Source organism: Carcharodon carcharias, chromosome 31 (assembly GCF_017639515.1).
Source record: "Carcharodon carcharias isolate sCarCar2 chromosome 31, sCarCar2.pri, whole genome shotgun sequence".
Lineage (NCBI taxonomy): Eukaryota > Metazoa > Chordata > Chondrichthyes > Lamniformes > Lamnidae > Carcharodon > Carcharodon carcharias.
Window position 1 is genome coordinate 16,887,888 of NC_054497.1, and position 23,638 is coordinate 16,911,525.

The following is a 23,638-nucleotide window of genomic DNA, read 5'->3' on the forward strand; positions in this document are numbered from 1 at the left end:
AGGATCTCAAACCCAGTATTTATTATTTATACCACTTGATATTCTCTGGTGTTGAACATTGGGATTTCGACCCAAGCATATCTCCAGGTGAAGTGGGTTAGACAGTGGGGGTGGGGTAAGTGGATCAGGGCATATAAATGCAGTGAAGTTCCTGTTTTAACGTAATATAGTCTTCCTTATTTTTGTATTTCCATTGTAAATCGCTTTGTCCACATTGTATTGAAACTGCCCATGTAAACATGTCACAGTGTAATTACACTCTCTTGACAGCGGAGATGCTGCAGAGCCTCCACGAGGGAGAGAGAGAGAGAGAGTGTGTATATTTACAACTCTGCTTTGTACAGGCAGCCTCCTGTATAAATATATAGGAAGGATTTCTAATCAAAAGCTACTTTTATAGTTTAAAACTTTTAACTCCTAGTTAAAAATTACACTGAGAGGAACTGGAAGTCGGCATGGAATGAAATTGGTGTCAGCAGGATAATGAAATGAAGTCTGGCCTGTGACTGGCACAGGTGTAAGACTGCTCGATGAGGCAACTGACTTGTATTTCGGAATCTGACTGTTTTAAAGGAGAAAGCCAATCCCACTCTCACAGACCAAACATCTTAAGGGTGAAAAAATATTCGGAAAAGACGACAAGGAGGAACTAACCATGGAAAGCACCATTGAAATGCCAATGACTGGAGAATTTGGACATGGCGGGGAACCTGGGTTGATCTATGTGATGATTAGGAGGATTGGGAGGCAAGTTCAGTGGAATATTGACCACAATTTAGGATCATCAGTGGGGAGACAGAATAGCTCGATTAGAGAGTGGTGGTTGATGCTGAGTTTTATGTCACTGTGAAAATTGGGTGAAAGCTTTTGCTGTGTTCTTATTCCTTGTTGATTTACCTTGAATAAAGGGATGGTTTCCTATTCCTGCCTATTGTCAGTTTACTTTTGCTTGGTGAATGTCAGTTACACGGAATCACAAACTTCGCTAGAAATCTCAGCCAGCCATTTTGTTTTGCTCACTTTAATCAACACGATGCCTCCATCTTAAAGATGAGGTGGTTTCTCTTTTCCTGTTTTTTGTCAGTAGCTGCACTGTTTCCTGTAGATAGGGCATTGTGGTATCTGCCAGTGGTGGCCATCTCTGGCAGTGTGCATGGGTTAACCCTGCTGTTTGAATGGATTGGGCACGTTCGTCTGTATAAACATCTGGCACAAACTCCCTGTGGAATAAATGCCTTTGCCATCAGTTCATTATACAAGCAGAAAAGAGCCGTTTTTTTTTAAAGTTCTGACTGTGCTTGGTCTGGCTTGTATACATTGAGTTTTACAGATTGATGGTTGGAGTTAATGGGGGAGGGGGGGGGTGGTGGATGTTGCTGAACACGTGGAATGTGCAGCCCTTATCTGAACTTTCAGTTGGTGTTTCTTCACTATTCAGCTGTAGTAGGGGAGAGGAGGGAGGGGGCATAGGGGAGAGAGGGAGGGTGGACAGGAGAGAGCAGAGAAGGATTTGAGGACAGTAGACCAAGAGATAAAACAAGAGGGAGCAAGGAACGCTTTGACAAAGGTAGTCTGGTCCCATTCGGCCACATGAGCACGTGATTTTATTAACAGAGGTTATCCAACAAGTGCAAACTGTTTGTATGTTGTGACCCTCATGGGGCCTAGGCTGTACGACAGCAACAAGGATAAAAAAATCTGAAGAGAATCAGGTATTTGTACTTAAAATGATGTCAACGTTGGGTTTTAATAAGCGACAGGTCGTAAGAGGTATCATCCTCTGCAGTAACACTGAGTGTTACTTTCCAACATCTTCCACTGGCTCCGTTCATTCTCAGTTCCATGTGTGTGGAATCTCCTAACCTTTGCAAATTGTGTAGGAGGTTCCTATTTTTGTTGGTTTTCTAACAGCAACAAATGTGAAGTTTCTGTCTCTCAAACCACACAAGTCTGCAGCTGAGTGTATGTATCAGGGCCCCCAGGGGCGGTGTCTGAAGTGGGGGAGGGTAGGTGAAGGAGGCAAGGTAGATAGGGAAGTATCGACTACGGAGGAACAACATTAAGTGGCTGACCACACAGGAACTGTGACCTCATCCTGGGATTCTCTGTAGCGTCCCTGTGACACCGGCCTTTCAATGACATTGGCCCAGATACAAACGAGTGCAACTGACTAAGTGGAGCCTTGGAGTTTGGTGAGAGGGAGTTTTAAATGTTAATTTTGTTCTTAAATTTTGCTCTTAACATCTAATCGAGTCTGTAATTAACAGTAACTGGAAAGTATTGCGTAAGGAGGCCAAGTCCTTTCTTTCTGGCAGTTTACATAGGGTAAGCTCACTCTCAGCTGTGGGAACTGAGTAGTTAATAAGCTAACTGGTTGAATCTGGTTACTGGAGCCCCGGTTCAGTTTGCTATAAATTCAAGGTTCTTTAGTGCAGCCCTGGCAAACTGAGTGGAGAGTTGGAGTTTGGTGAGAGGGGAGTTGTTCGTTTCCTCTTTCTGTTTTTCTCACCCTATGGAAATTGATTCTTGCTCTATCTACTATAGGGAAAGGAGCTAGCTGTTTGGTGAATATCTGGTAAGTTCTATTTTATCCCTCAATGTTTAAAATAGTATGTAATTTGGTGGTAAAGTTAATAAAAAAAAAGCAACATTAAATAAGTGATTAACATAATTAAGTAATAATTTAAAACACATTAAGGATGGCAGGACAGTGATGTGTTAAGGCTGCAGCATGTAGGAGCTCCTGGATAACACTGTGACCCCGGGCAAACACGTCTGCAGTCTGTTTGTGGCTCGAGGAGCTTTGGCTCAGAGTCACTGAGCTGGAGGCAGAGCTGCAGACTCTGCGACACATCAGGGAGGGGGAAAGTTACCTAAATGCTTTATACCAGGAGGCAGTCACACCACTTAGGACAGGGTCTTCTGATTTGGTCAGTGACCAGGGACAGGAGGGTGTGACTGTGAGTGAGGCAGGTAAGGGGACTCAGAGGGCAGGAGTGTGGGCCTCTGCAATTGTCCAACAGGTCTGAGGTTCTCTCAGCTTGTTTGGATGAGAGTGGGGTCTGCAGGGTGGATGAGCCTACTGACCGTGGCACCGTGGTACTGGAAACCATCCAAGTAGGGGGGAGCAAGAAGAAATATAGTTGTAGTAGGGGACAGGATAGTTAGGGGCATTGACTCTGTTCTCTGGAGCAAAGAGCGAGAGTCCAGGCAGCTGTGTTGCCTGCCCGATGCCAGGGTTTGGGATATCTGCGCAGGGCTGGAGAGGAACTGGCAGTGGGCAGGAGAGGATCCAGTTGTCGTGGTCCATGTAGGTACTAATGACATAGACAGGATGAGGAAAAAGGTTCTGTGTAGTCAGTATGAGGAGCTAGGCACTGAATTAAGAAGCAGGACCTCAAAGGTAATAATTTCTGGATTATTTTCTGAGCCATGTGCAAATTGGCATTGGACAAATAAGATTAGAGAAATGAGCGCGTGGCTCAAAGACTGGTGTGGGAGAAATGGGTTCTAGCTTGTGAGGCATTGGGTCCAGTACTGGGGAAAGTGGGATCTGTACCGTTGGGATGGTCTACACCTGAACCGTGCTGGGGCTGGTGTCCTCGTGAGCCACCTAACTAGGGAAGTAGAGAGGGTTTCAAACTGAATAGTGGGGGCAAGGGATCAAATTTGAGATAATGTGGTAAACCAAGTAGTAGAGACAAGGCAAGAGAGACAGATATGGGAAATGATAAACAGGCTGTGACAGGAAGACACAGAGTACAAATCAAAGAATAAATCAGCATATGAGGCTAGATGCTACACAAAATAATAAAAGGACATGACTGAATGCATGGAGCATTCAAAACGAAACAGATGAACTGATAGCACAAGTAGAAATAAATAAGTACGATCTGATAGCCATTACAGAGACATGGCTACATAGATTGGGACCTGACTATTGAAGGGTACGTGACATTTAGGAAGGACAGGAAGTTAGGAAAAGGTGGCTCTGTTAATTAATGATGATGTTAGCACACTAGGGAGGGGTGACCTAATGCAGGAGACCAGGATGTAGAAGCGGTTTGGGTTGAGGTGAGGATTGATAAAGGCAGGAAGTCACTTGTGGGAGTGGTGTACAGGCCCCCTAATTGTAACTATATGTTAGGGCAGAGTATAAAAGAAGAGATAATGGGTGCTTGTCAGAAAGGTACTGCAATAATCATGGGGGATTTTAATCTACATATAGACTGGAAAAATCAGATGGGCAAAGTTGCGGAGATGAGGAGTTCGTAGTTCAGGACAGTTTCTTAGCTCAGCGTGTTTTGGAGCCAACCAGCAAGCAGGTTATACTGGGCCTGGTATTGAGCAATGAGATAGGATTCATTGATAACCTCATAATGAAGGCACCCCTAGGTAGCAGTGATCATTATATGATTGAATTTTACGTTCATTTAGAGGGAGAAATGAGTGTGTTCAAGACTAGTATTTTAAACTTAAATAAGGGCAATTATGAGGGCATGAAAGCAGAGCTAGCTAAAGTGAAGTGGCAAATGAGGTTATGGGATTGTTCAATAGAAGTTCAGTGGCAGACATTTAAGGGGATATTTCAGAATACACCAAAAATATACATTCCAATGAGAAAGAAATATTCTAAGGGGAGGACCCTCCACACCATCCACGTTTAACTAAAAAGTTAAAGACTGTATCAAACTTAATGAAAAAGCATATAATTATGTTAAGACGTGTGGCAGGTAAGAAGATTGGAAAGAATATAAAGAACAGCAAAGAATGACAAAAAGTTTATTAAGGAATAAAATATTAAGAGTATGACAGAAAGCTAGCTACTAATATAAAGACACAGATAGTAAGATTTTCTACAGATATTTAAATAAGAGTTAACAAAGTGAGCATTGGTCCTATAGAAAGTGTGTCTGGGGAGTTGATAATGGAAAGTAGGGAGATGGTGGACAAATTAAACAGATATTTTGCTTCACTCTTCACTGTAGAAGACATAAGTAACATCCTGGAAATAGCTGTAAGTCAGGAAATGGAAGGGAGGGAGGAACTCAGGGAAAATTACAATCACCAGGTAAGTGGTATTGAACAAATTGTTGGGGCTGCGGGCTGACAAATCCCCAGGTCCGGATGGAATTTACCCTAAGGCCTTGAAAGAAGTGGCTAGTGAGATAGTTGATGCACTGGTTTTAATTTTCCAAAATCCCCTAGATTTGGGGGGAGGCTCTGTTAGATTGGAAAATAATAAATACAACTCCTTTATTCAAATAGGGAGGGAGACAGAAAGCAGGAAACAATAGGCCAGTTAGCCTAACATCTGTCATCGGGGAAATGTTAGAAGCTATTATTAAAGATGTTATAGCAGGGCACTTAGAAAAATTCAAGGTAATCAGGCAGAGTCAACATGATTTTTGTGAAAGGGAAATAATGTTTAACCAATTTTATTGGAGTTCCTTAAATGAGTCACATATGCTGTGAATAAAAGGGAACCAGTGGATGTTCTGTGTTTAGATTTCCAGAAGGCATTTGATAAGGTGCCACAGCAAAGGTTATTGCAGAAAATAAAAGCTCATGGTGTAGGGGGTAACATTGGCATGGATAGAAGATTGGCTAGCTAACAGGAAGCAGTTGGCATAAATGGGTCTTTTTCTGGTTGGCAGGATGTGATGAGTAGTGTCACAGGGGTCAGTGCTGGGGCCTTAGCTTTTTACAATTTATCTGGATGAAGGGATCGAAGGACTGGTGGCTAAATTTGCTGACGACACAAAGATAGGTAGGAAAGTAAATTGTAAAGAGGGCGTAAGGAGGCTACAAAGTGACACAGGGAGGTTAAGTGAGTGGGCAAAGATCTGGCAAATGCAGTATAATGTGGGCAAAAGTGAAATTGTTCAATTTGGCAGGAAGAATAAAAAAGAAGCATATTATATAAAAGGTGAGAGGTTGCAGAGCTCTGAGATTGAGGGATCTGGGTGTCCTAGTTCAAGAAACACAAAAGGTTAGTATGCAGGTACAGCAGGTAATTAGGAAAGCTAATAGAATGTTATCATTTATTGAGGGGAATTGAATACAAAAGTAGGGAAGTTATGCTTCAGTTGTACAGGGCATTGGTGAGGCCACATCTGGAGTATTGTGTACAGTACTGGTCTCCTTATTTAAGGGAGGATGTAAATGCACTAGAAGCAGTTCAGAGAAGGTTTACTAGACTAATACCAGGAATGGTCTTATGAGGAAGAGCTGGGTAGGTTAGGCTTGGATTGCCCATTTAAAACAGGATGAGGAGAATTTTTTTCTCAGAGGATAGTGAGTCTTTGGAACTCTCTTCCTCAAAAGATGGTGGAAGCAGAGTCTTTGAATATTTTTTAGGCAGAGAAAGACAGATTCTTGATAAGCAAGGGGTAATAGGATATCGGGGGTAGGCAGGAATGTGGGGTTGAGGTTACAATCAGCCATGATCTTATTGAATGGCAGAGCTGGCTTGAGGGGACAAGTGGACTGCTCCTGTTCCTAATTTGTATGTTTGTATACCAGACAATCCCATATTGGTTGAACGATATTTTCCCAATGAAGGTGCTGACTCTCACTGGGGGACAGTTCCTGAAGGTGCTGACTCTCACTGGGGGACAGTTCCTGAAGGTGCTGACTCTCACTGGGGGATAATTCCTATTCAAGGCTGAGTTAGACAGAATTTTGATCTACAAGGGTATTGAAGGTTATGGGGGGCAGATAGGAAAATGGAGCTAAGGCCACAGTCAGATTAGCCATGATTATTGATTGGTGGAGTCAATCTAATAAGCTTTCTCTGAACCACCTCCAACACATTTACATCCATCCTTAAATAAGGAGACCAAAACTGCACACTGCATTCAAGGTGTGGTCTCACCAATGCCCTGTATAACTGAAGCCTAGCATTCTTACTTTTATGTTCAATCCCTCTCATAGTAAAGGATAGAGTTCCATTAGCCTTAATTACTTGATGTACCTGCATATTAACTTTTTGTGACTCATGCACCAGAACAGCCAGATCCCGCTGCACCTCAGAATTATGCAGTCATTCACCATTTAATAATACTGTTTTTTGTTCTCCCTGCCAAAGTGAACAACTTCACATTTTTCCACATTAGACTTCATTTGCCAGATCTTTGTGCACTCACACAACCTATCTATATGCATATGCAACCTCTTCATGTCCTCTTCACAACATACTTTTCTACCTATCTTTGTGTCATCTGCAAATTTAGCCACCATGTCTTCACTCCCCTCATCCAAGTCATTGATGTAAATCATAAAAGATTGAGGCCCCAGTGGAACGCCACTTGTCACATCCTACTAATCGGGAAAAAAACCCATTTATGCATACTCTCAGCTTTCTGCCAGCCAGCCAATCTTTTTTTTCAAATTCAGTCATGGGATGTGGGTGTCGCTGGTCAGGCCAGTATTTATTACCCATCCCTAGTTGCCCTAGTTCAGAGGGCATTTAAGAGTCAACCACATTGCTGTGGGTCTGGAGTCACATGTAGGCCAGACCAGGTAAGGACAGATTTCCTTCCCTAAAGGACATTAGTGAACCAGATGGGTTTTTAACAACAGTAGACAATGGTCTCAAGGTCACCATTAGATTTTTAATTCCAGATATTTTGTTTTGAATTCAAGTTCCACCATCTGCCGTGGTGAGATTCTAACCTTGGTTCCCTGGATTACTAACAAAAACAAAAATTGCTGGAAAAACTCAGCAGGTCTGACAGCATCTGTGGAGAGTAAGACAGAGTTAATGTTTCGAATCCAGATGACTCTTCTTCGAAGAGTTTTTCCAGCAATTTTTGTTTTTATTTCAGATTTCCAGCATCTGCAGTATTTTGCTTTTATCTCTGGCTTACTAGTCCAGTGACAATACCACTACACCATCATCTCTCCTCTCCTATCCAGGCTAATATGTTACCCCCTACACCATGTACTTTTATTTTCATAATAATTGTTGATCAAATGCCTTCTGGAAATCCAAGTACAGTACATCTACAGGCTCCCCTTTATCCACTGTGCATGTTACTCCTTCAAAAAACTCCAATAAATTGGTTAAACATGATTTTCCTTTCACAAAACCATGCTTACTCTTCCCAATTGTCTTGAGCTCTTCTAAGTGCCCAGCTATAACCCCCTTAATGATCGATTCTAATAACTTCTCCACGATAGACATCAGGCTAACTGGCCTATAGTTTCCTGTTTTCTGCCTCTCTCCCTTCTTGAATAGAGGGGCTATGTTTGCTACTTTCCAATCTGATGGAACCGTTCCAGAATCTAGTTAACTTTGGAATATTAACATCAGCGCATAAACCACCTCATTAGCCACCTCTTTTAAGACCCTAGGATGTAGTCCATCGGGACCCGGAGACTTGCCAACCTACAGCTCCATCAATTTGCTCAGTGCTGTTTCCCTAGTGATTTCAATTTCACCAAGTTCCTTTCTCCTGTTCACCCCCTGATTTGCAGCTATTACTGGAATGTTTTTCGTATTCTCTATAGTGAACACAGAAGCAAAATATTTGTTCATTTCTTCTGCCATTTCATTATTTACTGTTAACTCCCCAATGTCACTCTCTAGAGGACCAACACTCACTTTACTTACTCTTTTCCTTTTTAAGTATGTGTAGAAACTCTTGCTATCCATTTTTAAATTTCTAGCTAGCTTCAACTCATACTTTCCCCTGATTAACCTTTTAATCATTCTCTGCTGTTTTTCATATTCTGTCCAATCACCTGTCCTGCCACTCATCTTTGTGGAGCTGTTTGCTTTATCCTTAAGTCTGATGCTTTCCTTGAAAATCTCTAGTTAATCATGGATGGTGGGTCCTCCCCTTAGAATTTTCCTTTATAGTAGGAATGTACTTATCTGAATACTCTGAAATAATCTCTTAAATGTCTGCCACTGCTTCTCAATTGATTTATCCTCTAGCCCAGTTTCCCAGCTCAGTTCCCAGCTAGCTCAGCTGAAGTTCTCCTTATTTAAGTTTAAAATACTAGTCTTAGACCAACTCTTCTCCCTTTCAAATTGGATGTAAAATTCAGTCATATTGTGGTTGCTGCTACCTAGAGGTGCCTTTACTCTGAGCTTATTAATTAACCCTGTCACCTTACACAATACCAAATCTAGTATAACCTTCTCTCTGGTTGGATCCAGAACATGCTGCTCTAAGAAACTATCTTGAAAGCATTCTAAGAACTCTTCATCCAGGCTACTACTGCCAATCTGATTTTTCCAGTTTGTGTAGATTAAAATCACCCATGATTATTGCTGCTCCTTTTTCACAAGCACACAATATTTTCTCTTGAATACTTTGTCCTACACTGTAGACCACTCCCACTTCTTTCCCCTACTATTCCTCATCTCTATCCGAACCGATTCTACATCCTGATCTCCTGAACCAAGGTCATCTCTAACTATTGCACCGATGCTCTCTTTGATTAACAGTGCTACCCCTCCACCTTTACCTAGCTTCCTATTCTCCTTGAATGTTATGTACCCTTCAATATTAAGGCCCCAGCCTTAATCATCCTGCAGCTATGTCTCTGTAATTGCTATCAGATCATATTTATTTACTTCAATGTGGGCCATCGATTCATTTACTTTGTAATGAATGCTACGTGCATTCAGATAGAGAGCCTTCAGTTTTGTCATTTTGTTACTATTGTAACATCTATTCTTGACTGTTGATGTATTCTTGGGTTTTTTTTCTCTCTGTCCCTTCCTGACCCTCATTTCTCATATTACTATTTTGCTTTCCTGTCTTGACTCCACAGCTTGAATTGCTACATCTACCCAAGCTTGATCCCTCACCCGTCTTATTTCTTTTAAAACCCTCACTACTTCTCTAGTTATGCGATTTGCGAGAACACTCATCCCAGCATGGTTCAGGTGTAAACTGTCCCAACAGAACAGACCCCACTTTCCCCAGTACTGGTGCCAATGCCCCACAAACTGGAACCCACTTCACCCACACCAGTCTTTGATCCACACATTCATCTCTCTAATCCTATTTACCCTATGCCAATTTGAATGTGGCTCAGGTAATAATCCAGAGCTTCTTAATTTGGTACCTAGCTCCTCACACTGACGTTGCAGAACCTCTTTCCTAGTTCTACGTATGACATTGGTACCTACGTGGACCACGACAACTGGATCCACCCCCTCCCACTGTAAGTTCCTCTCCAGCTCTCAGCAGATATCCGAGGCTTGGCACTGGGCAGGCAACATAATTGTCTGGATTCTCGCTCTTTGTTGCAGAGAGCAGTGTCAATCCCCCTCACTATACTATCCCTTACTACCACTACATTCCTTTTTGCTCCCCCCACTTGAACGGCTTCCTGTACCACAATGCCATGGCCAGCCAGCTCATCCACCTTGCAGGCTTCACTTTCATCCACAAAGGCTGTGAGCACCTCAAACCTGTTTGACAATTGTGAAGCCTGAGGCTCCACCCCTACTGTCTGCTCGGTCCCATTACCTGCCTCACTGACAGTCACATCCTCCTGTCCTTCACTGCTGACCGAATCAGAGCACCCTTTTTTTAAGAGGTGTGACTGTCTTCTGGAACAAAGTATCCAGGTATTTCTCCCCCTCCCTTATGTTACGCAGTGTCTGCATTTCAACTTCCAGATCAATAATTCTGAGCTGGAATTCCTCAAGCTGCTTACACTTCCTGCAGACGTGTTTGTCATGGATCACCTTGATGTCCAAAAGCTCCCACATCTCACAATTGCAACATAACACCTCTCCCATCATTCTATCTTATGTTATATAGTTAATTTACTTTAATTACTTTCTTCCTACGTATGCTACAATTTACTGTGTTTATTGAGTGCTAGTACCACTGACAACTGAAGGTTATATGCTTAAAACACAAGGTATGTGTTTTAAAACAAAAACAGAATTACCTGGAAAAACTCAGCAGGTCTGGCAGCATCGGCGGAGAAGAAAAGAGTTTACGTTTCGAGTCCTCATGACCCTTCGACAGAACTTGTGTTCGAGTCCAAGAAAGAGTTGATATTTCAACTCTTTCTTGGACTCGAACGCAAGTTCTGTCGAAGGGTCATGAGGACTCGAAACGTAAACTCTTTTCTTCTCCGCCGATGCTGCCAGACCTGCTGAGTTTTTCCAGGTAATTCTGTTTTTGTTTTGGATTTCCAGCATCCGCAGTTTTTTTGTTTTTATATATGTATGTGTTTTAGATGTTTGTTTAAATTACTCTTTTTATTCCTTTTTTATCTTTATAGTTTGATTTTAATTTCAAAGTTTTCAAATTTTGTTTTTTTTTTGTTTTAAAGTTTTAGTTCTTTTTTTATTTAAGGATCTACCTGAACTCGCCTGCCCTGAGCTGGTTTCTCGCACACTGTCCCTTAGACTGAGCCCTTACCGGCCAATCAACTGACTAGCTTTCTGTGACATCACAATTGCTCCTTTTCTTTTACCCCGACAGCTTCCTTTACAAACTGAAGTCCCCGCCACTCTCCGCATCCCCTTCAGACTGAAGTCCCCGCCGCTCTCTGCATCCCCTTCAGACCGAAGTCCCCGCCGCTCTCCGCATCCCCTTCAGACCGAAGTCCCCACTGCTTTCCGCATCCCCTTCAGACCGAAGTCCCCGCCGCTCTCCGCATCCCCTTCAGACCGAAGTCCCCGCCGCTCTCCGCATCCCCTTCAGACCGAAGTCCCCGCCGCTCTCCGCATCCCCTTCAGACCGAAGTCCCCGCCGCTCTCCGCATCCCCTTCAGACCGAAGTCCCCGCCGCTCTCCGCATCCCCTTCAGACCGAAGTCCCCGCCGCTCTCCGCATCCCCTTCAGACCGAAGTCCCCGCCGCTCTCCGCATCCCCTTCAGACCGAAGTCCCCGCCGCTCTCCGCATCCCCTTCAGACCGAAGTCCCCGCCGCTCTCCGCATCCCCTTCAGACCGAAGTCCCCGCCGCTCTCCGCATCCCCTTCAGACCGAAGTCCCCGCCGCCCTCCGCATCCCCTTCAGACCGAAGTCCCCGCCGCTCTCCGCATCCCCTTCAGACCGAAGTCCCCGCCGCTCTCCGCATCCCCTTCAGACCGAAGTCCCCGCCGCTCTGCGCATCCCCTTCAGACCGAAGTCCCCGCCGCTCTGCGCATCCCCTTCAGACTGAAGTCCCCGCCGCTCTGCGCATCCCCTTCAGACTGAAGTCCCCGCCGCTCTGCGCATCCCCTTCAGACTGAAGTCCCCGCCGCTCTGCGCATCCCCTTCAGACTGAAGTCCCCGCCGCTCTGCGCATCCCCTTCAGACTGAAGTCCCCGCCGCTCTGCGCATCCCCTTCAGACTGAAGTCCCCGCCGCTCTCCGCATCCCCTTCAGACTGAAGTCCCCGCCGCTCTCCGCATCCCCTTCAGACCGAAGTCCCCGCCGCCCTCCGCATCCCCTTCAGACCGAAGTCCCCGCCGCTCTCCGCATCCCCTTCAGACCGAAGTCCCCGCCGCTCTCCGCATCCCCTTCAGACCGAAGTCCCCGCCGCTCTCCGCATCCCCTTCAGACTGAAGTCCCCGCCGCTCTGCGCATCCCCTTCAGACTGAAGTCCCCGCCGCTCTGCGCATCCCCTTCAGACTGAAGTCCCCGCCGCTCTGCGCATCCCCTTCAGACTGAAGTCCCCGCCGCTCTGCGCATCCCCTTCAGACTGAAGTCCCCGCCGCTCTGCGCATCCCCTTCAGACTGAAGTCCCCGCCGCTCTGCGCATCCCCTTCAGACTGAAGTCCCCGCCGCTCTGCGCATCCCCTTCAGACTGAAGTCCCCGCCGCTCTCCGCATCCCCTTCAGACTGAAGTCCCCGCCGCTCTCCGCATCCCCTTCAGACTGAAGTCCCCGCCACTCCCTGCACCCTTTTCACCTCCATTCCCCCCTCATGATGCTGTGGCCATTGTAGTGTTGGCCTGGTTTGATCTGTCTGTGCATTCTCGCTGTCTTGTGTTTTTCTTTAGTTTGACTGAGTCCAGGCAGGATGTTTGTGTACTCGGAGCTGGGTCCTCACTGCCAGCGACCAGCTGTGAGCTCAGCATCTTGTCTTACATAAGTTTCAGTCAAATGGAATTCATTAACTCCTGGCTGGGAGAAGTGAAGGAATAGAATTTCTCTGCTTTTGTACAAATGCAATGAACTGTGCCACTGGATTTCAGTTTGTGTGAGGGCTACAGCTGGGGAAAGTCTGATGCAGTAATGACAAACTCACAATCCTAAGTCATGAGGCAAATCAAGAGATTGGCACAAAAATCATGAGCAGTTATTTATTTCAAACATAAACCAAATGTTAATCCATACAGCTGCATGACCTTTCCTGCCCATAGTTCATTGGACACAGAAACCAACTGGGCTTCTTTCTGCTATTGATTGGACTCGGCAAACTGAGTACAGAACCAGGAACAGAGTCCAGGGCCAAACTCATATGGACAGCACATGAGCATGCTGCTAACAGCTCTGCATTTACAAACTAGGATTGTAAAAACATTAGGTCTAGAAACTCCTTTTCCTAAACTGAAAGGATTTTCCTAAGCTGAAAGGATTGCTGTAGCATCTTTCCCAAGGGACTTCATATCGTGGTCATCGTTAGGATGCAGGAAACCCAGCAGCCAATTTACACTTGGCAAACTCTAATTGACAGCGATGTGATAAATATTTGCCAGGACACTGGGGAATCTTTTAGGACCTGAATGTCAATAAGGCATCCATATAATGTAGATCCCAAAGATGGCACCTGCGACAGTACGGCGATCCCCCGGCACTGGCAGTGCGGCGCTGCCCCGGCACTGGCAGTGCGGCGCTGCCCCGGCACTGGCAGTGCGGCGCTGCCCTGGCACTGGCTGTGTGGCACTTCCCCCCGGCACTGGCAGTGCGGCGCTCCCCCGGCACTGGCAGTGCGGCGCTCCCCCCGGCACTGGCAGTGCGGCGCTCCCCCGGCACTGGCAGTGCGGCGCTCCCCCGGCACTGGCAGTGCGGCGCTCCCCCCGGCACTGGCAGTGCGGCGCTCCCCCCGGCACTGGCAGTGCGGCGCTCCCCCGGCACTGGCAGTGCGGCGCTCCCCCGGCACTGGCAGTGCGGCGCTCCCCCGGCACTGGCAGTGCGGCGCTCCCCCGGCACTGGCAGTGCGGCGCTCCCCCGGCACTGGCAGTGCGGCGCTCCCCCCGGCACTGGCAGTGCGGCGCTCCCCCGGCACTGGCAGTGCGGCGCTCCCCCGGCACTGGCAGTGCGACGCTCCCCCGGCACTGGCAGTGCGGCGCTCCCCCGGCACTGGCAGTGCGGCGCTCCCCCGGCACTGGCAGTGCGGCGCTCCCCCGGCACTGGCAGTGCGGCGCTCCCCCGGCACTGGCAGTGCGGCGCTCCCCCGGCACTGGCAGTGCGGCGCTCCCCCGGCACTGGCAGTGCGGCGCTCCCCCGGCACTGGCAGTGCGGCGCTCCCCCAGCACAGCGCTGGAATGTCAGGCTAGATTTTATGTTCAAGTCATTGTAGTGGGATGTGAGCCACGACAGACTGGCCCAGAGAGTGAGTATGTCACAGCTGATTGACCTGCCCAGTGTGTGTGTGATGGAGATAACACTATTTACTGAGTCTGGCCTCGATACTTCACCTTTAGGCCAATCAGCATTGAGTTCCCAATGCAACCTCTAAAGCACAAATATTTGCGGTTATAAATGTCAAAAGATTGTATGTTTACTTGCATTTTTACCAGGTTCAAATGGAAAGTCCCTTTGCACTTTATGACTTGTCTCTTTCCCAAACCACCCCCATACCCCAAACCACCCCCATACCCCAAACCACACCTTAATTCCCATCCCAGAGTGGGATCGTTTTCCAGGTGCTCACCTTTCAAGTTGGCACAGCCTGGCTTGTTACACAATTTGGAGAGTGTGTGCACATCCTGGTTGTGGGCTGGGTCACATATGTGTGCTCTCTCTCCCACACTCTCTCTCGCTCTTACGCCCTCTTCTTTTTCTCTCTCTCTCTCTCTCTCTCTATCTTTCTCTTCCCTCACTCTAACTCTTCGTCTCTCCTTTCCTTCTCTCGCTCTCTCTCCTTTGCCTCATACACATTCTCTCTCTTTCCCATCCCTCCTTCTCTCTCTCTCTCTCTCTCCCTCTTACCCCTTTGGCGCATGTGCCCTCTTGCTCTCTCTGCCCGCATGCGCGCTCTATCTTTGCCCCCTCTGTCTTTCTCTACAAGCCTCCCCTTCATATTGCTCACTCTTCACCGTACGCCCTCTCACTCCCTCTGCCTCTTTAAGATTTTCTGAGCACTCACTCCTGCAGAATGTTCTAACTCTGTTTGTTTTGTAGGTGCCAACATCAAAGATGGCGACAAAGGGCTGTTTCGTTGTTACAAAATACTTCTTGTTTGTTTTCAACCTGATTTTCTTTGTAAGTATAACTCTGTACCTAACCCCGTGCTGTACCTGTCCTGTGAGTGTTTGATGGGGACAGTGTAGAGGAAGCTTTACTCTGTATCTAACCCCGTGCTGTACCTGTCCTGGGAGTGTTTAGGGGACAGTGTAGAGGGAGCTTTACTCTGTATCTAACCCCGTGCTGTACCTGTCCTGGGAGTGTTTGATGGGGACATTGTAGAGGGAGCTTTACTCTGTATCTAACCCAGTGCTGTACCTGTCCTGGGACTGTTTGAATGAGACAGTGTGGATGGGCTGTCTTGGAGTGTACAGTTCCACAGTCAGTCATTGGAGTATATTCAGGTGGCATCATTCAATCCCATTCTCAAACCCTCAAACTGACTCCTGGGGTTGATTCTGTCCCTGGGATTGCTCAGAAGAAATAGGAGCAGGAGTAGATCATTCAACCCATTGAGCCTGGTCTACCATTCAATAAGATGATGGCTGATCTGAATTTGGCCTTAACTCCACTTTCCTGTCTGCCCATCATAACCATCAACTCCCTTGTCAATCAAAAATCTGTGTAACTCAGCCTTGAATATCTTCAATGATCCAGCATCCACTGTTCTCTGGGGAAGACAATTCCACAGACTGAAAACCTTTGAAAGAAGAAATTCCTCCTCATCTCTGTCTTAAATGGGATATCCCTTACTTTGAAACTGTGCCCCCCCACCCCCCCATTCTAGACTCTCCCATGAGGGGAAACAACCTCTCCACATCTACCCTGTCAAGACCCTTCACAATCTTGTTTCAATAAGATCACCTCTCATTCTTCTAAACTCCAGTGAGTATAGGCCCAATCCGCTCAACCTTTCCTCATAAGACAAACCCTTTTATCCCAGGAATCAGCCTAGAGCACTTCCCTGAACTGCTTTCGATACAAGTATATCCCTCATTAAGTAAGGAGACCAAAACTGTACAGAGTACTCCAGCTGTGGTCTCACCAAATCCCTGCTTTATTGCAGCAAGACTTCCCTATTTTTATACTCTATCCCCCTTGGAATAATGGCCAAGATTCCTTTTGTCTTCCTAATCACTTGCTGTACCTGCATGCTAACTTTTTGTGGTTCATATAAAAAGACATCCAGATCCCTCTGTACCACAGCCTCTCTCCATTTAAATAATATTCTGCTTTGCTATTCTTCCTGGTAAAATGGACAACCTCCCATATTCCCACATTACATGGCCAAATTTTTGCCCGGTCACTAAACATGTCTACATCCCTTTGCAGACTCTTTGTATCCTGCTCACAATTTGATTTCCTACCTACTTTTGTGTCATCAGCAAATTTTGCTTCAATACAGTTGGTCCCTTCATCCAAGTCATTGATATAGATTGTAAATAGTTGAGACCCCAGCACTGATCCCTGAGCTACTCAACTAGTTACATTTTGCCAACCTAAAAATAATCCATTTATCCTGAATCTGTTGTCTGTTGACCAGCTTTCTATCCATGCTAATATATCACCCTGAGCACTGAGCTTTTATCTTGTGCAGTCACCTTTAATGTGACACCTTATTAAATGCCTCTTTGAAATCCAAGTACACCACATCTACTGGTTCCCCTTTATCTACCTCGCTTGTTACATCCTCAAGAAGCTCTAATAAATTTGTCAAACACAATTTCCCTTTCACAAAACCATATTGACTCTGTCCGATTGTGTTACAATTTTCTAAATGTCCTGCAGCTACTTCCTTAATGGATTCTAGCATTTTCCCAAAGACAGATGTTAGGCCAACTGACCTATAGCTACTGGCTTTCTGTCTCCCTCCTTTCTTGAACAGTGGTGTTACATTTAGGGAATCTAGGGAATTTTGGAAGATTACAACCAGTGCATCCTGTACCTCTGCAGCCACTTCCTTTAAGACCTTAGGGGTATGGGGATCAAGCATGGGACTGATTGGATTGCTGCGCAGAGAACTGACATGATGGGCCAAATGGCCTCCTCCTGTGTCATATACGACTCTAAGCTTCCCATTCGGTCCAGGCGGCTTGTCAGCCTCTAATCCCTTTAGTTTTCCTCACATTTTTTCTCAGCTAATGGCGATTGGTCTAAGTTTCTCCCTGTCTTCTGCCTCTTGATTTTCTATGAATTTTGGGATTTTTTTTGTGTCTTCTCCTGTGAAGAAGCTTAAAAAATACTTGTTCAAAGTCTCTGTCATTTCCTAGTTTCCCATTATTAATTTCCCAGTCTCATCCTCTCTTTAGCTCTTCCTTTGTTTATACTTGTAGCAGCTTTTACTGTCTGTTTTTACATTTCTTGCTAGTTTTCTCTCCAATCTCTCCCTCCATTATTTTTTACTCATCTTTCGCTGATTTCTCAAACTTCCCCCAACCTCTGGCCCGTCACAAATATTCTCGACCATTTTTTTCCTGTTTGGAACCGTTCTTAACTTGCTTAGTTAGCCATGAATGGTGCATCCTTTTGGTCTTTGGTCTTCCTCGATGAAATATATCTTTGTTGAGATTATGAAATATCTCCTTAAATGCCTGCCACTGTTTCACAAGTGTTTTACCTTTTAATCCATTTACCCAGGCAACTTTAGCCAAATATCTTCATACCTTTGTTATTTATTTAATAAATATTTAATACACTTTATTTAATTTATCATTACCCACATCGCTACCCTGCACTATTACCTTGTCTTTTCTTTTTAACTTTCCAAATCTCCTCTCACGTGAACCCCCGTCCACCCTACCCCCTGGCCCCAACTATTTAGTTTAAAGTCCCCTCCTGCAGCCCTAATTATACCATTCACCCAGACACTGGTCCCAGCATGGTTCAGGTGAAGACCATCCCCATGGTACAGCTCCCCCTTCCCCCAGTACAGGTGCCAGTGCCCCATGAATTGATCCCTCCCTGGGGTTGATCCTACCCCTGGTTGATGAGGTTCCCCTCAGCATCAGCCCCAGCTGAGCGACATTGAAAACTCTGAGGCAGAAGATCAGTGTGTGTGGGGGGGTGTGGGTGTGGCTAATCATTGTTAAATGCTGCTTTATTCTATAGCTGGGCCAGGCTGGGAGTAATTCAAGGTTAAAGTGATATTTTACTAAACTCTTTTTTATCTCTTACAGTTTCTTGGTGGAGTGATGTTGGCATTTGGCCTTTGGATTCTGTTTGACAAAAACAGTTTCATATTGGTTCTAGGTAAGTCTCCCCCCCAACCTCCCCATCTGTCCTCCTCCCCTGCCAGACACTGGGACTCACTCTTATCATTGTTATAATTATTTAATGCCCTGTTAATGTTCATTTTAAAATTGTAATGAGGCAGCCAGTCTCTGATACCAACTCAAGCTCCATGCTCAGTACCCTACAGAATAAAACATTTGGATGTATGAAGGTGGGACTGAGAGTGAAAAATAGAATGTGATGGAGAGAAGGGGGGGATGGAGAGCTCTTTAGTTACTGTTGGGAATCGGTGAGAGATTCAGACAGGCAGGAAGCAATGTGTATGAGAGGGAGGGACTCAGTGAGGGGGGGACAGGGAAAACTTGCATTTACATAGCACCTTTCACAACCTCAAAGCATCCCAAAGTGCTTTACAGCCAATTAAGTACAGAGAGAGAAAGACAGGGAGATAGAGAAGAAGAGAGGGATGGGGTGGTAGAGAAGAAGAGAGGGGATGGGGTGGTAGAGTGAAAGTGAGGGAGAGGGACATGGCACACGCCACTCCTTTCTCTCCAAGAGGGAATGTGATATGGACAGCCTGTTTATTTGGAAAGCTGCAAAGAGAGAGGGAGTGAAAGCTAGAATTCTGAAATACCATTGGGTTAGTCAGTGGTGTAAACAGTGACTTTACAATGGACTGGAGTCGAGCTCTGTCTCAGGCTGACTCACTGCCCAACTGTCCACACCGTTGTGGGAAGTGAGTTCTGATTTAAAATTTGGCTTGAACCCAGCTGGAAGGGAGAGCGTTGTATTGAGAGGAAGCACTGTCCCATATCAGCAGCTTGCAAAAGAGGTTAAACCCAGCAGTCCTTGTCAACTGACTGTCAACTCCCTTTTTGTGCCATGTAAAGTTAATTTTCTCTGGGAAGTTGGGGGATGGAATGAGGTGGAAGGGGTGGCGTTGTAGGGGGAGGTGTGACTGGGGAAAGAGGGAGAGGAAAGAAATGGCAGGATATTGGAGGAACCGCCCTCTGTCTTTCCCTCTCCTGATGCCCTGGTGGCTCATGTTCCACATCTTTACAGAAGCCAGCACAGTCCAGGGGCTCAGTCTTCACACACAAGGCCAAGGGCAGGATGTAGATTACTGAACGTTGTGAAGCCAACTCCGTCATAGCCCAGGTCAAACCAGGGAGGGTTTGCGTGGGGCTCATTCCCACATCAGGTAGTCTATTCCCCTTCGTGGGTCTCAGTGCTCACATATTGCTCTCCTGTTCTGAAGCTCTTTAAATCATATAATAGCCACTTGAACTAGTTACAGCTCAGATAGTCGGATAGATGTACATTATTGTGCTAAATATTTTAACTGTTCTACTTCAGAAACCCTCATATAATGATGTGTGCACACAGATTACAGATGTGAATCTTTGAATGCGTGTGTTTTGGGTCTAGCTCTTGTGTTTTTTATGTGGTTTGTTTTATGAACAGAAACTGCCTCAGTCCCTCTCCGCCTGTGGTCATACTTGCTCTCGAGCCTGGGGACTTTCACTATGGTGATGGGATTCCTTGGCTGCATCGGAGCGCTGAAGGAAGTGAAATGCATGTTGGGAATTGTGAGTATCATTTCTGACGGTGAGATTAATGGGAAACAGTCGCCATGGAAACAGTGTGCACTCAATCTACGCTTGAACCCAAACACTGACGGAGACACCCAGTCCGAGACAGTCTTTCTGTAACTGCTGAGAAAAAAAGACATTTTTGTTGAAGTTTTTTGTTTTGCACTATTCAGGATAATCCGCAAGAAAATACCAATGTTAGAGGAAAGAATACATGAGAAGAGAGTGCTGACTGGTTAGCAAGTGACTCTGATTGGTAGAGGCATTGCCATGGAGAATGCACCAGTTGATGGTGACTGACAGTTAACTGTCAAGCATTGTTTGAAATTTAAGCCAGGCAGCTTGACCTTTATTGGTCAAGGCATTGCCCTGAGGAATGAGTCAGTGAATGGCTGACACTTATTTTGTTTAGCTGAAACAGGCATAATGTGTGTACATGTTCTTTCTGTCTGTAAAGAACAGGGCCCTGTGTATTAATATATGTAGCTTCCAGTACACACAAAAGTGACACACTGCGAGCTCGACTGACAATCTTAAATTGGTTGTCAGCGTAATTCTTAGCACACTGAGAATTATTCAGCAAATGTTGTCCAATCACGAAATCACATCTAATGTTGGACATTGTGTTTTGAGTTTTGCAAGCATGAGCTGGTTGGGTACGGTCTGTACCCTGTCCATTGTGAACAGCTGCTGGGACATGCTGTTTGATGTGATCCACCAGCCTTTGGGATGTACGGCCTGCATACCTAGCATCACACTGGTACTGAAATTCATATACCACATTGATCATTTGTGTGACAGGCAGAATGTCTTTTTGGCTTGACGGCAGAATCCTGTTCGTGGTGAATACCACTCGTGTTGCTACCACACAGCAGCAGCGTGAAACAGCTAGCTTCATCTGTTGTTCAAATTTTTAGATACCTTGGGTAATCTGAGGTAGACTGGGCACTTTTCAGGGCTGAAAGTGACGGCCTTAGGCATGTTCATGAGTTTGTGTGATATACAGCGTGAAATGATCTGATCAGGGTGGCCATTATCCTGCAGAATGTCTTTGATGCCCCTATTTCAGCATCAAGCTTGCATAGTGAGCAAATGGCTCGGACCCTATTTACAAGGTTGCTGATAAGACCAATCTTACAGCACATGGAACTGTAAGAATCCCAATGCATATATTGACCAGTGAAGGTAGGCTTAAGGTAAACCATGGTAAAGAACCCCTGGCAGATTTTTCAACCAGCACATCAAGGAAGATAGGCGGGGGGGGGGGGGGGGGGGGTGCATTTGACTGCTCCATTTCAAATGTGAGTTTGAGCGCAGGATGGAGCCCGTTAGGACATATAAGGAAATTATTACATGCAGCTGCGGATTTAAATATAGCAAATGTATCATCCACATATCAGAAATATGCGAGGGGTAGGAGGTTAGAGGCATCAATCCATCAAAGACACGTTTCTCATGGAACCCAACAAAGATGTTTGTGAGAGCTGGGCCGAAAGGGGATCCCACGGCAACACCAACTATTTGGACAAACATGGAGTCATTAAAACTGAACTCAACTGTACAAGTTGCCAAGTTCATAAGTCCAGTGAATACTGATTCACACAATGGTGGTGGGTCAAGATCACCATGATAAAGTGTAGCAGCACAAATATCTGTGGCTTCCTTAAGTGACACATTGGTGAATAGGCTAGCAATGTCAAATGAGTACATGGACACAGCAATGCTATCGGTATTCAAGTCCTGTATGGTCCTCGCAAACATGAGGGAATTCTTCACCGTGTATTTAGAAAACCTGCTCAAAACTGGTCAGTCATTTTGCCAAACACAGCCCCAGTTTTAGGGATCTGGTCGGAGTGGTGTGTAACTCTGTGTGTAACTCTGTGTGTAACTCTGTGTGTAACTCTGTGTGTAACTCTGTGTGTAACTCTGTGTGTAACTCTGTGTGTAACTCTGTGTGTAACTCTGTGTGTAACTCTGTGTGTAACTCTGTGTGTAACTCTGGTGTGTGGAGCTGTCAATTCAAATTTGGATACTGAGTGAAGAAACTCAAAGGGGTAAAGGACGTATATTAAACTAAAGATCTCTGATCAGAGTAAAACTTCTTTTAAAAAGGAAGCAGATTTAAGCCTCAAATTATTATTGTTGAAGTTACAGTGCAGCAGGTTTAAACTACAACAGCTCTGCTGACTTGCCTGGATTCAAACACCCAGGTTGTGGGGTGGAACATTTTCACAGATACATATAAAAGATCCGACAGCACTTGGATGAACGAATGAGTTCTCCCAGTATTCTGGTCAATTTTTATCCTTGATTTAGGGCGGTAGCATTGAGCTGGCCTTGGGAAGGATAGTATTGAGAGTAAGTATCTTTGAGAAGATTATCTTCTCCAAAGAACGAGTAAGAAGTGATCTGGGAGGGAGGGTGAAGAGGGATTACACGCAGCAATGGACTGCATGGAATATGATCAGGAGATGAGTTCTGAAAGAGTTTTTTATTCATCCACAGGATGTGGCTTCACTGGCTGGGCCAGCATTTATTGCCCATCCCTAATTGCCCTTGAGAAGGTGGTTGTGAGCTGCCTTTTTGAACCGTTGCAGTCCATGTGATGTAGGTCCACCCACAGTGCTGTTAGGGAGGGAGTTCCAGGATCCCAGTGAAGAAACAGCGATTTAGTTCCAAGTCAGAATAGTGAGTGACTTGGAGGGGAACTTCCAGGTGGTGGTGTTCCCATCTATCTGCTGCCCTTGTCCTTCTAGGTGGTGGTGGTCATGTGTTTGGAAGGTGCTGTCAAAGGAGCCTTGGTGAATTCTTGCAGTGCATCTTGAAGATGGTACACACACTGCTGCTACTGTGCGTCGGTGGTGGAGGGAGTGAATGTTTGTGGATGTGGAGCCAATCAAGCAGCTGCTTTGTCCTGGACAGTGTCAAGCTTCTTGAGTGTAGTTGGAGCTGCACTCAGCCAGGCAAGTGGGGAGTATTCCATCACACTTCTGACTTGTGCCTTGTTAATGGTGGACAGGCTTTGGGGAATCAGGAGGTGAGTTACTTGTCGCACGATTCCTAGCCTCTGACCTACTCTTGTAGCCACAGTATTTATATGGCTAGTCCAGTTCAGTTTCTGGTTGATAGTGGGGATTCAATGTTGGTAATCCCATTGAATGTCAAGGGGTGATGGTTGGATTCTCTCTTGTTGGAGATGGTCATTGCCTGACACTTGTGTGGCATGAATGTTACTTGCTAGTTGTCAGCCCAAGCCTGGATATTGTCCAGGTCTTGCTGCATTTGGACATGGACTGCTTCAGTCTCTGAGGAGTTGTGAATGGTGCTGAACATTGTGCAATCATCAGCGAACATCCTCACTTCTGACCTTATGATGGAAGGAAGGTCATTGATGAAGCAGCTGAAGATGGTTGGGCCGAGGACACTACCCTGAGGAACTCCTGCAGTGATGTCTTGGAGCTGAGATGACTGACCTCCAACAACCCAGAACCATCTTC

General features: G+C 45.7%; 1 protein-coding gene across 7 annotated transcripts in view; it reads left to right on the forward strand.

The window, feature by feature from the left end:
- The first annotated feature begins 1,573 nt into the window (after positions 1-1,573).
- LOC121271472 (leukocyte antigen CD37-like) overlaps positions 1,574-23,638 on the forward strand; it is a 43,991-nt gene continuing 21,926 nt past the window's right edge. Inside the window, exons 1-5 of one of the 7 annotated variants that reach the window (XM_041177445.1) lie at positions 1,574-1,712; positions 2,545-2,575; positions 15,316-15,396; positions 18,495-18,567; positions 20,014-20,138. In XM_041177445.1, the coding sequence (XP_041033379.1) occupies positions 15,331-15,396; positions 18,495-18,567; positions 20,014-20,138 (264 nt within the window). In that variant the 5' untranslated portion in view covers positions 1,574-1,712; positions 2,545-2,575; positions 15,316-15,330. Of the gene's footprint in view, positions 1,713-1,980; positions 2,193-2,311; positions 2,576-15,315; positions 15,397-18,494; positions 18,568-20,013; positions 20,139-23,638 lie in introns of those variants that run through there. The other 6 variants (XM_041177443.1, XM_041177444.1, XM_041177447.1 and 3 more) reach the window with 6 other exon arrangements.